General features: G+C 33.8%; 1 protein-coding gene across 1 annotated transcript in view; it reads left to right on the forward strand.

Moving 5' to 3' along the window:
* The window catches only part of SPAG16 (sperm associated antigen 16), a 1,194,746-nt gene extending 1,178,847 nt beyond the window's left edge, over nucleotides 1–15,899 (forward strand). The window contains exon 16 of the mRNA XM_062201827.1: nucleotides 15,724–15,899. Coding sequence (XP_062057811.1) covers nucleotides 15,724–15,899 — 176 coding nt within the window. The remainder of the gene's footprint in view (nucleotides 1–15,723) is intronic.
* The last annotated feature ends 348 nt before the right edge of the window (nucleotides 15,900–16,247 follow it).

A 16,247-nucleotide genomic window follows, 5' to 3' on the forward strand; every position in this document is an offset into this window, starting at 1 on the left:
ATTAGAGCAGAATTTATTTCTCATTACAGAATAATAGGAATTTCTGGTTGCATAAACAATGTCATATTTTCTCAATAAAAATTAAATTTTTTTAAAAAATTAAATATGTGGGGGTACATTTAGTCTGGGGTTAAGATGCCACTTGGTGCACCTGCATCTCATATAAAAGAATCTGGGTTTGAGTACTGAAACCACTTCCATTCCAGCTTAATGTTGGTGGTATACACTGTGGGAAACATCAGTGTGTTGGTCAAGTGATTAGATCCCTTCCACCATCAAGGGAGACCTGGATTGAATTCCCATGTCTCAACCTGAGCCTGACACAGTGCCAGCTGTTGCAGGCATCTGGAAGTAAACCAGTGGATGAGATTCCTCCATCTCTCACAAATAAATTTTTAAAAATTAAAATTTAAATTCTTGTGTGGATAGTTTTCAAACCTCTCTTCTTGAAATTAGATAATATACAGATAATTTAACCTTGTTGGTTGGCTGTTATATGTAGTTTTTCTCCAATTATGCCCTGCTCTTTCACTGGAAGCTCCTGAGAGAAATATACACACTTTGGATCTATATTGTCATCTCCTTTCTATCACCAGGTGGGGTGACTTGGTTTAACAATATCTTGAATTGTGTTTATAAAGTTATATCTTCTCTTTGACCAACTCATTGAATAGTAAATATAAAAACCTAAAATACTGGTTAGATTAAATATTAATACATAAGTTTAACCTTTACATGTGTGAGAATAAAATATTTTATAGGTTTTTTTTACCAAAATAGCAAAATAATCACCTAGTAAAATAAGTGGTCATGTGTATCAGTATCATTTAAGTCAAAATATATATAGATTATATGTAGAAAGATTAAACATGACCCTATATATATATTTGAGTAATGTTTGCATTTAATTAAAACTAAACATTTTACACCTCTCGAACTTTACAAAACTCATGAGAAATCAACAAAAATTGCGTACATGCAAAAGACAGAAGCCATTAACTTATAGAAAAAGAAACATATTAAAGTTTTAGATTTGCTCTAGAAAAATTTAAAGGTTTATATTGTGCTTATTTGAAGAGACTCAATATAGAAAATTCAAATAACATATTTATTAAAAAATGGAATCCATCTCCCGGAAATGTGAAGCATATGGTGGAACAATAATCCATATATTGGGCAAAACCATTGTTCAATTCAGAGTGTTAGCAAGTTCATTCTTTCATATTCATTCATTCTGAGTTGGAATTATAAAATAATAATTTCAGAAATCTAGCTGTTTGAGCAGTTTTTTCATTAGCAGAATACCTTGATAATGTTAAGTCTTTGAGGAAATAACTACCCTCCATACCAGTCTACAAATTGTATAATTTATTTAAAATCATATGACATAGTTCATATCTTACAGAAGAACTTAACGTTTTTAAACTCTGACTCAGAATTCTATAACAGAGTGACTCTAAGAAGACATCTAAGAACCTTTATTGTAGCACTTTGTGTTTTTCTTTTTTAATATAATTGAAACTGAGTTATTAATCTCACCTTGGGCTCAAGTTTTTATTTTAAAAACATCATTATTTTAGAGCAGTTTTAGATTCACAGAGAGTAGGGTATTGAAATTTCCCACTTCTTGTTCCACATAGGCATTATCTCCCACACCATACTGGTTCATTATATTACAATGGATGAACCCACCTTGATACAACATTATCATCCAAAGTTCCCATTGGGGTTCCTTCTTGGTGTTGTGTAGTCTATGGGCTTGAGCATAATGACATATATCCAGTATTACAGTTTTTTACAGTGCTGTAAGTGCTCAAAAAATCCTCTGTGCTCTTACTATTCGTTCTTCCCACTCCACCATCCCTTGGCAACCACTAATTTTTTACCAGAGCCAAAGTTTTGCATTTTCGGAATACCACATCATTGAAATCATATACTACATAGCCTTTTATGATGGGCTTCTTTCACTTAGTAATATGCTTCTAAGTGATGTCATCTTTTTTCATCGTAACTCATTTTTTTAAGCACTAAATAACATTCTGTTGTTTGGATATACTACAGTTTATCCATTCAGCTAATGAAGGGCACTTTGGTTTCTAAACATCTTTGAGCTGGTTTTTGTGGGGACATAAGTTTTCAGCTCCTTTGGGGAAATATCAAGTGGCACCATTTTCTAGTCATCACAGTTACAGCATGTTTCCTTTTCTACGAAACCACCACACTGTCTTCTAAAGAGGTCACTCCATTTTGTATTCTTGTATTGCTCCTACTCACATCACTGCACATCCTCACCGGCCTTTGCTGTGGTCTGTATTTTCTAGAATTTTGGACATTGTGATCAGGGTATAGTGATATCTCATTGTTTTAATTTGCATTTTCCTGATGATGTATGATGTGGAGCATCTTTTTATATGTTTTTATTAGCCATTTGTGTATCTGCATTGGTGAGGAGTTTATCAAAGTGTTGACCCATTTTTCAATCAGGTTATTTGTTTTCTTATTGTTGAGTTTTAAGGGTTCTTTAGATACCTCTCCCAGACTGTAACTTGTCTTTTCAATATTTTTATGGTGTCTATTGGAGAGTAGAAATCTTTAATTTTAAGGAAATCTTTCAATTTGTTTTTCTTTTATTTATTTATTTTTTATTTTTTGACAGGCAGAGTGGACAGTGAGAGAGACAGAGAGAAAGGTCTTCCTTTTTGCCCTTGGTTCACCCTCCAATGGCCGTCGCGGCTGGCGTGCTGCGGCCAGCAATTTGTTTTTCTAACACATTATCATATCTAATATCTTTAGTTATCATCATAAGTATTAACAGTACTGCTTAGACATATTATTTATATATCTAGTTCTGGAATACTTTTTATTTCTCTGATAAAAAACATCTTTAGTTCCAAGTATAAAAAATGACATCTATTGGGGCCCCAAACTGTGGCACAGTGGGTTAAAGCCCTGGTCTGAAGCGCCAGCATTCCAAATGGGCACTGGTTCTAGTTTGGGCTGCTCCACTTCCAATCCAGCTCTCTGCTATGGCCTGGAAAAGCAGTGGAAGATGGCCCAAATCCTTGGGCCCCTGCAGCCACGTGGGAGACCCAGAGGAAGCTCCTGGCTTTGGATCGGTGCAGCTCCGGCCGTTGTGGCCATCTGGGGAGTGAACCAGTGGATGGAAGACCTCTCTCTCTGTCTCTACCTCTCTCTGTAACTCTGTCTTTCAAATAAATAAAAATAAATCTTAAAAAAAAGACATCTACTTAGAACTACAATGCTAATAATTTAATAATTCTAATCATATTATGTGATCAATATTCTTATACTTTTATTTTTATTATTTTCTGAATATACATAAAAGTAGAAAAAAATCATAATAAACCTCATATATGCATCATCCAGGCTGAACAATTAAAACATTTTGTTGGTTTTGTTTCATTGATCTTCTCTCCTCATTTCTATTTGTTTTATTCTTAAGATTCTGGGTTTCTACAAAAGAACATGTTTTTAGGTTTAAATATTGACTACAATAAAAATAGCAGTTTCTCCAGATAATGTCTTTCTATTTGTATGTATTTTGTTTTTTAAAATGATCCTTTTATTTTAGAAAAAGTTGAAAATAATTTTTATATTCAGAACACTTTTTTATATTCAGAACTAAATTAAGATTTTTTGAATGTGTATAAGACTGTCACTAAAACTTAAAATATATCAGCTTAGCTAGAAAAGCTTTGAAAATTAGTTTTAAGTTTCTTTTCTTAAAAATATTAGATATTAGGATAGCCTTATACAATTATAATGTGCTTCTAATACGAGAGATTACAGTAATTTTATTGTTTAATTTAGTAAATGAAATTCAATGTAATTTACTGGGATGGTGTTTCTTTTGACAGCATAATCTAATGTATGAATACCACTCAGATATTAATAATCATAGTAATTAGTTAATGCAGAAGAAAACAGATATTTTTTCCAATTTACAACATAGATCGCTTGTCACATAGGGATTTGAACTCTTCCTGCTCCCACTTTTCACCTTCCTGATAGTTGCTTCTCATGATTCTTTGTATGCTATAGCCCCTCTGTGATCAATGGATCCCAAACATTGGCAGTCTGTTTAACAAAGTCATTACGCTGATTTCTTGATAAAGTCAGGAACAGTTTCATACATGGCAGTCTTTTAGGAGGCAAGGGGATGAGACAGGATGGATTGTCACACAGAAACACAGAGGATAAAGCCTAGAATGTGGATTGTTTTCACCTCTACTGCAAACATTTGCTCTGAATTGCACATCTGGAATGACTATCCAAAGTGGAATTTTTGTTCACTCCAGGTAATCATGTCTAATATATTTTTTTAATTTCTATTTTATATGAAATGCAAAGAAACAGATGGAGAGGAACAGAAAGATCTTCTAACTACTGGTCACAACAGCCAGGTCTGGGGCAGGCCAAACCTGGGAGACAGAACTAGACCCAAGAATCCAAGTACTTCAGCCATCATCTGCTGTCTCCCAGGGTGTACCATAGCAGAAAGGTGGAGCAGCTTTGACTCAGGCACTCTAATATTGGACGTGACTTTGCTGTTATGTCAAATACCTGACTCAATAACATCATTTTGAATTCCATTTAGGTGTGTGTGTGTGTGTGTATGCATGCTCAATTGTGGCAGGTGACCAACTCTGACCTGGTAAACTACTGTCTTCCATCTGCAAGCCATAATATTTGCCTCAGAAGTAAATACATAGTCCAAGTTATCCAATTAGGGATAATTTTTGTGCAATATGAAAGGGATGGGAAACAGAGGCATTCTTTCCAAGAACCTTGGATTTGGGAAACTTTGAGCCTAGGTCTTGCTGGGAACACCAAGTGAAGATAACCTACCTGAAAGTTAATTTACACTGCAGAAAGCATACCTGCGAGGCAATGTGAGGACATCTTTATAATATTCCAACCTCATGATCCAGCCACTTTGGGAATCAGTCAACTTGTATTTCTGTGTTATATTTTTAAAACTAGTTTTTCCTCTGCCACATTGAGTTGAGCTGCTTTCACTGGCAAATGAAAATGTTCTAAAATTCCATGTATCCAGACAGGACAAACTATTTTTTTCCAATAATCACAATGTTATTCTTGATTTTTTCATGCCTCATCTGTATATCTAAATCATGTCATCAGTGTCTTTGGTCTCAAATTGTTCACTAGCTTCATCAAAAACTCATTTCATCCAAGTAGAATGCCAGCTTAAGAGGTTAAGAGTGAGAAAGTGTGATAGAGAGAGACATAATCAAAAACAAACTACTCACATGTTGCTTTCCTTGAGGTACACAGCCGGGTCATCAGAACACAGTGTACCAGAGTGTTACTTTAGACCTTCATGAAGTCTAAATGCCTTCTCAGAATTATAAATTAACACAGATTCATTTAGCTCTTCATGTAGAAACCAAATAAGCTTAGCTTTCTGGTTTAATGGCTTTCATTTGCCTCTAGGCTGTAGCAAAGCTTTAATAGACAATCTTCGTGGACATTCTAGTCCTAACACTGACTGTTTACCATGAAGAAGCTGTTTGGCCTCACTCTGATGCAATGCCTTCCTCTCTACAATGGAAATGTCTACTTAGCCTGTAGTTGTAAGAATTTCATAATACAACAGATGTATGATGTAAATTTATATTAAATTTTGGGAATAAAAATATAATCCTTTGACCTTGCCCTGTTCAGGGTCCATGAGGAAGAATAAATGTATAATTGTATATAACTTGCTCTCAGCTATACTTTGCCATAACTTATCTGATCCTCAGAACTGAACCAAAATTTGGGTTTCCTCTTAGATCAGCAAAAGCTTTTCTAAAATGTTTGCTTGCAAAGCTCCAGGTGCATGGGCTGCCTGAATAAAATTATCTCAACACCCATCAGCTACATGGGTGAAGACCTAGCTATGAAACAGGTCTACAAGGAGTTCTTAGTGAGAGCAGGTGGCTGGTGATCTTCTAAACTGATTCAATAATTAGAACATTTGGGGGACTTTAGGTGCATCTCCCAAGGTATTTTCTCAATTTAAGAAGACAACTCATATAGGGAAACACCTGTTCAAGAAGAGTTCCTTCATGTTCTCCTGGGGGAAAATATTTTAAAAGGTACACATGGTAAGGCCAAAAATTCTGTCTGTAACAAGGAAGACTTTGATTTTTGGATTTTCTGAAGCATCAAAGACCTTCCCTTCTAAGGCTTTCATATAAAAGACAAAAATGATTATTGTATTAATTTAAACTGTTTAGGGCAAACATAGCAGAGCATTAACTTGCTTAAGTAATAGTATTTCAAACCAAGTTTCAGCAGTGGTAGGCTTTATCCTCAACTACCCAGTTTGTTGTCTCTATTAACCATATTATATATTCCAAGTGAGGTAAAAATGTGGGGATACCTCCAAAGTTTTATGGAAGAATGGAATTCATTGATACTTATTTGATGCAAAACAATCTTTGAAATTGTATATACAAGAGATCTTCAAAAGATTTATTGAAAATCCATAGTGAAAAACATGCACAGATTTCAAAAAAATTTACACCAAACTTAACATTTAACTCCATTTCTCCTCAATTTGAAATACCCTGGTATCTATTTGATTAGTCAAAACAAGATATTGAAACTTTCCCTATTGAAACTTTTCTCCTTTGCTATCATTTTAATGACATGAGCTTTTACCAAGAGAAATTTAAATTGCATTTTAAAATATTTTAGTCTATATTTTCACTGTTGCAAAATAATCTTTGTTCAAGAAGAATTACAGGCCGGCGCCGTGGCTCAACAGGCTAATCCTCCGCCTTGCGGCGCCGGCACACCGGGTTCTAGTCCCAGTCGGGGCACCGATCCTGTCCCGGTTGCCCCTCTTCCAGGCCAGCTCTCTGCTGTGGCCAGGGAGTGCAGTGGAGGATGGCCCAAGTGTTTGGGCTCTGCACCCCATGGGAGACCAGGAGAAGCACCTGGCTCCTGCCATCGGAACAGCGCGGTGCGCCGGCCGCAGCGCGCTACCGCGGCGGCCATTAGAGGGTGAACCAACGGCAAAGGAAGACCTTTCTCTCTGTCTCTCTCTCTCACTGTCCACTCTGCCTGTCAAAAAAAAAAAAAAGAAGAAGAAGAATTACAAAAGTTAGGCTCCTTTAGCAAGACTATTTATAGGAAAAAATACTGGAAAAGTTTTTAAATTGTAACTAGTGTTTAGGCAAGTTAAATTCCCAAGTAACTTTTTTTTCCCTAAAATGTATTGATCGGCAGGAGGGTGAAAAAATAAACTAAATCACATTTCATATCTCTTTCCATGTTGTTTTTGAAATTCTGAGTAATGATCCAGGTTGAGCCATTAATGCAAATCTTCAAAACTTAAGTGGTTTCTTGATACTTTTCATTTTGAGGCATCTTTTAAAGAAACAACAGATGCCTCTCCACATGCATTCTAAAAATCAATACAATTAATCAATAATGCTCTCCACAGGTAATAAATGCTGAGAAGCATTTCTGCCTATCTATATTGATCGAGAGAATTGCTTCAAATTGGTTCTGATGTGTATAAAAATCATTTCCTTATTGATCAAAGTCTCTCTTCCCCTCTCTGATATGTTATTTAATATATGGCACAAAATTTTCTTAGTCCCTATGCCTGTATATTTGTGATAAACAAATTTCTTATGATCTGTATATGAAACTAATTTGAACAAAATATAAAATGGGCTTTGTTTCTTTGGGGGGGACATACTGCTCAAAATTTAATCAAAGCATGAATAATCATAAGGAATTGCTGAAGGTATTTTAATGAGGAATATAATGAAGTATTTTATTCACATTTTTGTTATTTATAATAAGGTTAAAAGTTTTGATTTTGCTTCTGTTTCTTAAACCAAAACTCCATTCACACAGACACATGAATTTTATATAGAATAACACTATTTGTCATGGTGTAAGTAATAGAAAAGTAAGTTCATCGTATTAATCAAATAATGACTCATATCACCAAAGAATTATATTTTTGTGACATGTTCAATCTTAGTTATGTAACATTTTATTAATATGTGTTCAGTGTATACTCAGAGTAAGCAGAAAAATGTATTTTCTAAGTTAATTTTCTAAGCAAAAAGAAATTTGAAGTTTCAATAGACATGGCATTTAATCTGTCTCACTAAAAAGGACTCTGTTCATCTTCAAGCCAACCAATGTGTGTATTAACAATTGGATTGGCTGTCAGTACCTGATAACCCTTGGCTCACTGGGGAAATTTTATTATATTAATTAAAGAGTCCTCCAAGCTACCATGCCGTTACTTCCTGATACATTCCCTAATGTAAATTATTCCTCCAATAACAAAATATCAAAGATTCCTGTCAACATGATTTAGTAAATTTAATAACCGATTTCACCTATTTTCCTTTTCTGCCTGTTCTTTTACCAAATGACATCATTTTGACCAGTGAACACAATGCCACAGGAAGTGTTGCTGAACAAGTATTTAGTCAAAACTTGGCTTTATTAAAAAGCCTCATGCAGCTCAGTAATTTTCACTAGGTATTTCAAGGAGTATGAATTGGAACTGAGGCCCAAAATCTCTACCTTCATTTTACTTTAAAGTACTTCTAGGAATAAGCATAGATTTAGCTGGAAACTGGAGCTGGACACCCAAAGAATGTTCATTCTGAATCACGTTGCATTTTAGTAAGGACAATATAATTATTACAAGTAAAATGGCAGCAAAGAAGGACAACCTCGGTTCTTGACTCACATGGAAGAAAAATTCTCATACAAGGCAAAGCAAAGCAAGATCTACCAAAACAGCCAGGAAAGGGGACTACAAGAAAGGCAACCCCAAGAAACTGTGAGTGGTAGAGTCTTTTAAGCTCAATTTGGCAGAGGGGATTAGGGGTGTGGTTGGAGAACAGCAGCTAAGAATCAGAGGGTGGGACAAAACCCATCAAAAGGCCAGTTTTGTAATCCTTTCTATCCTGTCCAGCTTGGTCATCATAAAACAAAAAGCCATCAGAAAGTGCAACTGGTAACTTCTCCTTTCTCCTCTCCACTGGATCTTACCCAAAAGGCTGAGAAGCAATCTTTATATTCTCATGATACACCAAAACTCACAAGTGTAGAATCACTACTTCCTTGCTGTTCTTATGTTAAAACTGGAAACTCAGGATTCGGCTTTTCCATCTCCCTAAAGGTAGCCTTTGGGAAGAAGCAAGCATTTTGCACCATCTTAAAGAGATTTCTCTTTCTTCATTCTGACCCGGACTAACCTTACTGTCTTTTAACCCATCTGCCTTTTCACATAATCACAGTGGGGGAGGCAACACCAAGCAATCAATAAAAAACTCATCTGGAGGTATTAGGGCATAACACCTAGCAAAAGAACATGTGGTCAGGAGTTATATGGTACTCAAAGCCATGTTCTACCACTTACAAGTTGGGTGGCTTTGAACAATCTGCTATTATTTCTCTAATCCTCATTTTCCACCTTTATAAAGTAAGGTATATGTTAGTACTTTCCAATAAAAATTCAAAGGGGATCAAACATTTATAATTTTAAATATGGTATCCACATTTTCAAAAACAAGTGAATATACAAATGTTATTATATGCATTAAAATATATTCTGAATATAATTTACCCAAATAGTATCATTTAAAAATATAGTCAATCTAAAAATTATTAGATATTTTATACATTTTTTATAATAAGTCTTTGGAATCTTGTGATCATTTTATACTGGCAGCACATTTCAACTTAAAATAGCTATATTTCTAATTTTCAATAGCCACAAGTGAGTCATGGCTGCTATAATGGATAACATAGATTTATATCTATCCGAGGGTTGTGGTAAGAATAAAATGGAATAATGTAAAGGACTTAAATGGTGTTTGGCAAATAATAAGTACCAAGAATGATAGTTGTGAAAACTGTTATTGTTATCTACAAAATAGCCTATTTGCTATACTGAAGAGAATACAAAAATACATGGCACGAACCCCTGTCCCTGGATAATTACAAAGTTAAGAATATATGACAATATATATAGCTAACTGTAATTTAAGGCATCATGTTACCACATGAATGATATGAGTAAAATGAAACAAATGCTCAAAGGAGTAAGATCTAGGGAATCCTTGGGGCAGCTTGGTGAAGAGAATCATTTTGAACCGGATTTAATAGATATGTTGACTTCTGTTGCGTAGATATGGTCAGGGATCATGGAGACAACTGATGGCAGTATTCCACCGGAATGTAACGGAAGCAATAAGGCAAAGGCAAGGCAGGGAAATGAAAAAATATATTAAATAAATGTGGCAAATTGGTGGAGAGCAGAGGGTTCCTGTAATTGTGCACTTGAGTAAGTACATGCAGATTGGCTTTGAAGTATAGAAGTCTCAAAAGCCACACGGAGATACTTGGACATCATTCCGTGTCCAAAGGAACTGGTGGAAAGAGGGCCAATTAGGAGCCAAAAACAGAACTTCAGCCATGTGTTGCGAAATACCATGAGCGCTTTTTTTTTTTTTTTTTTTTACCTTGGAGCAGTCACTTCACCACACTGTTTCATTTGTAAACGAAGATGGTTAGATCTAAAACAAAACAAAACACTACCCAAGAATGCCAGAGTCCCAAAAGACCTTCCTCTTGTTCTTGCTGCTGCTCCTTTCTGCAGTTATTCTCTGTATTTTTTATTTCTGGGGCCAGCGCTATGGCGTAGTGGGTAAAGTTGCCACACACAGTGCCAGCATCCCATATGGCCGCCGGTTCAAGTACTGGCTGCTCCACTTCCGACCCAGCTCTCTGCTATGGCCTGGGAAAGCAATGAAAGATGGCCCAAGTCCTTGGGCCCCTGCACCCATGTGGGAGACCTGGAAGAAGCTCCTGGCTTCAGATCAGCCCAGCTCTCTCTCTCTCTCTGCCTCTCTGCCTCTCTGCCTCTCCATCTCTTGACTTCCTTGACTTCCAAGTAAATAAATCTTAAAGATTTATTCCTTAGCAATTATACAGGTAGCAAAAATACAGGTAGATTTAAATATGAAATTGTACCATAAATATCACTTTGAATTCAGTGGTCCTGACTTCTAAAAAATAAAAATTTTAATATTATAGGTAGAACAGAAACAAAAGGGAGGATTATAGAAAATTGGTAAAGAATGCCTAGAACTTGGGTCTAGGTTGGAAAGGGAGAAGCTAGAAATGAATGTTACTATAGTTTGGAGTTTGGAAAGCAAAGCAAGCTCATGATAGAAATGTGATAACCAGGAAAAAAAATTTGGCTGGAGACATGGGAAGGGATATAAAATGAGTTTTTTTTTTAATTATCAGGTAACTAGGTACAGTCTTTAGTGTATCAAATGTACACATTAGAATCTATGTATTTAAGGATTAGTGAATATATACAAAGAGTGACACCTGGAAGAATGTGGATGTTCTAGTGTCAGATACTCCAAAAATGGAAGGTCAACAATGAATATAACAATTATGAGATTAACATGAGTGTTAAGAGCTTATTTGCCTAAGGAATTTAGTGACACAGAAACGACGCAATGTGTCACATTTACCCGAGTCTTATTTTATGAGAGAAACTCCAAAGCCAGTATATGAAATATTTTTGAACAATGAAAATTTCCATCCACATCCCAGCTGGACCCCCTCAAAACCTCATTCTTCATTTGCTAAAAGGAGAAACTATGTACTTCCCAGGGTTAGGTGAAGAACATATGAGGTACAATGTGGACCTCTAGACACTCAATAAATATGACTACTATTAGCTCCCTCTAGTAGACCTGAAGGAAAAAGAAATGGGCTCATATATTTTTCCGTTAAAATCTTCACAAGGGTCTTTGCACTTCTATTTATAATACACCGTATCTCTTCATGCAATGAACACATATTAAGCATTGACTACTCAAGTTCTGTGGTTGTAAAATTTATTGTAATAATATGAAACTCCTGGCATAAAGGATGATTTGTCTAGGCGAGGAGGTAAGAGTTCAAAAGATTAAGGTAACTCTTTAGCAATTCTAAGTGTATACTTTCAAAATCATATTGAAATGTTCACATATGTATATATCTAAAATTTAATACATTATATATTTTATTAGCATGAGATTGAGTTTCCAATTAATGTTACTTTATGCAAAGTGATTACACAGAAAATTTACCACTTGGTTTTCCTGAGTTAATTTTCTAAGCCTTTTCAAGGGATTCTGTTGCTAATTATACTTAATTAATAAATATACTCAGATATTTAAAGTTTTATACCAATGCCAAATGAGACTGCTGCTAAATGTATTATTGCTACTATCCTATCCTGCAAAGATTGCTTTTTAAAATAAAGGGTAAAAAAGCTATATTGTTTTAGAGAATCATAACTGTATTTAGAAGTAAAATTTGAGAGGCCCATTGTTATAAATATTTATTGACTCATTTAAGAGAACAATAGTTTGAGGTTAAGAGAAATTAAGTTTTTAAATCAAAAGAAATTGTCAAGTTTATCAAATAGAGTACAATGAATATTGACATATGTATTCATCATTGAACTTATAGGTCAACAAAAATGATATTGATTTACTCTATAAGTAAATGTATCAAAGTCTTGGTAAATAAAAATAAGTATTGATTACATCTTAGAGACATAAAAGGAGAGATATTTATAATCACTCACTGTGAATACTGGGTTGTTTATAGAAAACAGCAAAATTAAATCAATCTTATCCTCAGACTATAGTTTTTCTTCCCATTCTATAAAATGTTTGAGCATCACAATAACTTGAATGTTTGTAGAAGAAAAGCAAATCATTTTATATACTTAAATGTTTATATACTTATAATTACATACTTAAATGTTTATATTACTATGAATAATTATATATTATTTAAATGTTATTTAAATAAATAAGTATATAAATAATTATATACCTAAATGTTTATGTAAACATTTAAGTATATTTTATAAAAATACATTTATGGGTCAATTTTGGCTACTTTTATTTTTAATCATTTTTGGTAAACTATGATCCTTTGTGTTTTTAATCACATATTTTAATATATGATGTTTGTGGAATAGGTTCATTCATAATTTTATATTGTTTTTGTTGAAATATAAGAAACAACATCTCAACTAATTAATTTGTTCAGAAATTTCAAGTTACAGGATAATTGTTTTGGTAGTATTTTGGTTTATAACATTTTAACAAAATACTAATACAAGAAATATAGTTTATTTTTGTTATTTCACATTTTAAAGAGGGATGTTTAATATGAACATTTTTAGTATAAGTTTCACATAAATTATGGCATTATATAAAATGTTATTCATATTATATTTTCATTCTGTTGACTCAGTTCTGGTACAAATGAATCTCCTCTTCCTCCTAAACTTATCAATAGGACCCTGACAGAAGACTATTGATTTGTATTGTGGTTTGTTTTCCACTGCCAATCACCAGGGTATTTGGAAATATACCCATGCACATCTCCACAAATACCCCACATTTTAGGGATGCTACCAGTAATAAATGATTTTTTTTTCTGAGTGTGCCACCTGTCTCTCACCAGCTAGGTATTAATGTAGCAATTGAATGTCTAGTAAATAATTTTGAAAATCTCTTAATGATGAAAGAGTTCAGCATCCTTACTCCCAGCAAAACTGATTTCATTATACATTATACGCTATGTAATAATTTAATATACTTTAAAGATGAACATGATTATAAATTTCAGGAATTAGTATGATCTACATATACAGCCTTACACCATCTTCTGAAAATGAGTTCAAGTAAATCTGAAAAACCTCAACATAAACTTGCTGACTCAAGACAGTTCTAGCAAAGACAAATTCTTGAAACACCTGAGGCACTGTGCCTCTGAATTATATAATTGTATCCTTAGATTTCAATGTTATCATTTTTCTCAATTTTATTGAAAAAAGTTTTCAGAAATTACTAAGAGCGCTCTTAAACATTTCCAATGGTGCTTTTTACAGGTTTGGCTCCAACAAGAGATAATGGTGTAAAGCTAATTCCTTTCCTTTTTCTTGATTGGCTTTCATTCTGTTTAGTTCTGTTTAATTTTGGAAATAGAAAACAATACTTACTCCTCTTCAAGCTATTGTATAAGACTAAAAGAAAATATGTTTGATTCTGAGGAATGTCACAAACAGCAATTGCTTATAAATAGAGTAGGAAGTGAAAACCCTACGTAATGCCTCTGTCAGCAAAGACTAGTAGAAGAGGGTTTATAATAAATATTCACATCTTCTGTTTTGGACACTCTAATCCATCCTAAAAATCTTTGCTGTGTCAGGCTTTGTTCTAGATGAAGAAGCCAAGTAGTTATAAAGGTTTGCAAATAGGGTCATATCTATCATGATTAGCTTCACTTTTATAACTTTTGTCTGTATTAGAGATGTCCATGATAATTTGCAATGTAATGTGATTAAATATTTCTCCGTGTTTTCAGTGATGTTGTTCTAGAATTCTTATTATGAAATAAACAAATCCTGTTTTCACAAATAAGTTTTCACTTATCTAAAATATACCAGGAAGTCATCCTTGGTAATAATGCTATGCTACTTATGGAAACATGATGACCAAAAGTCCAGGCTGTGGATTTGAGGTGGTTGTAATGAACTAACTCTCTCAAACCTGGGGAGTCATTGGAACAAGTTTATTAGCCTTTCAACCTTCTCTTTCAGAATGGAGTTACCATTATTTATTTATAATTAAATTATTATGAGAACTGCATAGGATTATCTATATCAACCACTAAATATAGTGTCTACCATGCTGGGTTTAATAAACATTAAATATAATGACTGGAATGGTAATACGCCTTTTACATGTGATTAGATAATGCTGTGGAGAGTACCATAGTAATTCTTATTTTCCCAAAGTACTGAGCTTATATAAACATATTTTATAGCTTTTACCAGCATTAAGTTCCTTGATAGTTGCTACTGGATTATTTATTCAAAATATTAATTAAAATTATATTACTGATTTGTTTTTCATTTTGAGAAATGATTCACTAAAAATATATGGAATGGTATAAAAATTGTGAGAATACCCTATGCTGTGTTATGACTATCTTATATAATAAATATTTAGTTGAGCAGAATTTTCAATTTTAAGTTTGAGTTACTTTGAAATGGAGGAATTTATTTTTAACTTCAAACAAAGAAAATATTTTGTTCATAAGTATCATAATTTTAAGGGATAAATGTAAATTATCATCTTTTAAGTAATGATTTAGCATAACTATAACAAAATTTAAAGTCAAATACAAATGTTAAACTAATGTAAAATAGATATCAATATAGATCATATTTTTGACAGAGATAAATTTTGAGACCTACACTTTCTAAAATTTTTAATATGTAACTTATTTGAAAAAGAAGGTTGTCTTGCTTATTTAAATATCTTCTTCTTAAAATGATTTAATCACAGATATTAAAAAATTATCAGGACTTTTAATGACCTCTACATATACAACATGCAAAATTTTAGATTTTATTTCTCCAATATATAATTTCATAATCTGATCATCTTAATTTTGACTCAAATTATTTTCTATAGCTGTTAGATATTTGATAACTGACATCCAACATAAAATCTGTTGAATCACAATTGAAACCAATTTGAATGTTCCATTGCAATTAAACTGCTTGAAATAAACTTTGATGTTTTGATTTTCATTCTTTCCCTCCCCCCATACCCTCAGGTCGAGTTTTAGCTCAGGCGAGCAACAATGGAGTTATCCATCTGCTAGATCTTAAATCTGGGCAGATTCACAAATTGATGGGCCACGAGAGCGAGGTGCACACGGTCGCATTTTCCAACGATGGGGAGATTCTATTTTCCGGAGGCTCTGACGGCACAGTTAGAGCTTGGTCCTGAACGTCAGCATGTCCCACTGCGGAGGGCATTCCCTTTGAAGCTTGAAAATGCCTCTCCTCTCGTAAGTCTCAAACCAGTAATTAACTGGTTAAATATGCCAGCAGATAACATTTACATGATCTTTTAAAACACGCTTTGGACATATATTTCAATAGTCATACTGTTACCAATAAAGAAAAAAAACTTTCTGCTCCTTTGTGTCTTTTATTTTTTTCCTCTCTTATTTTGATAAGAATTTACACACAGAGCATCTTTGCCAAGGGTTTGGGAGAAACAGCTTTACAATGACGCCTAATGACAGACTAGACGAATTACAGGAGATTGATTTTTAATATTAGAGAACAAACT

The sequence above is a fragment of the Lepus europaeus genome, chromosome 1 (genome assembly GCF_033115175.1).
Source record: "Lepus europaeus isolate LE1 chromosome 1, mLepTim1.pri, whole genome shotgun sequence".
NCBI lineage: Eukaryota > Metazoa > Chordata > Mammalia > Lagomorpha > Leporidae > Lepus > Lepus europaeus.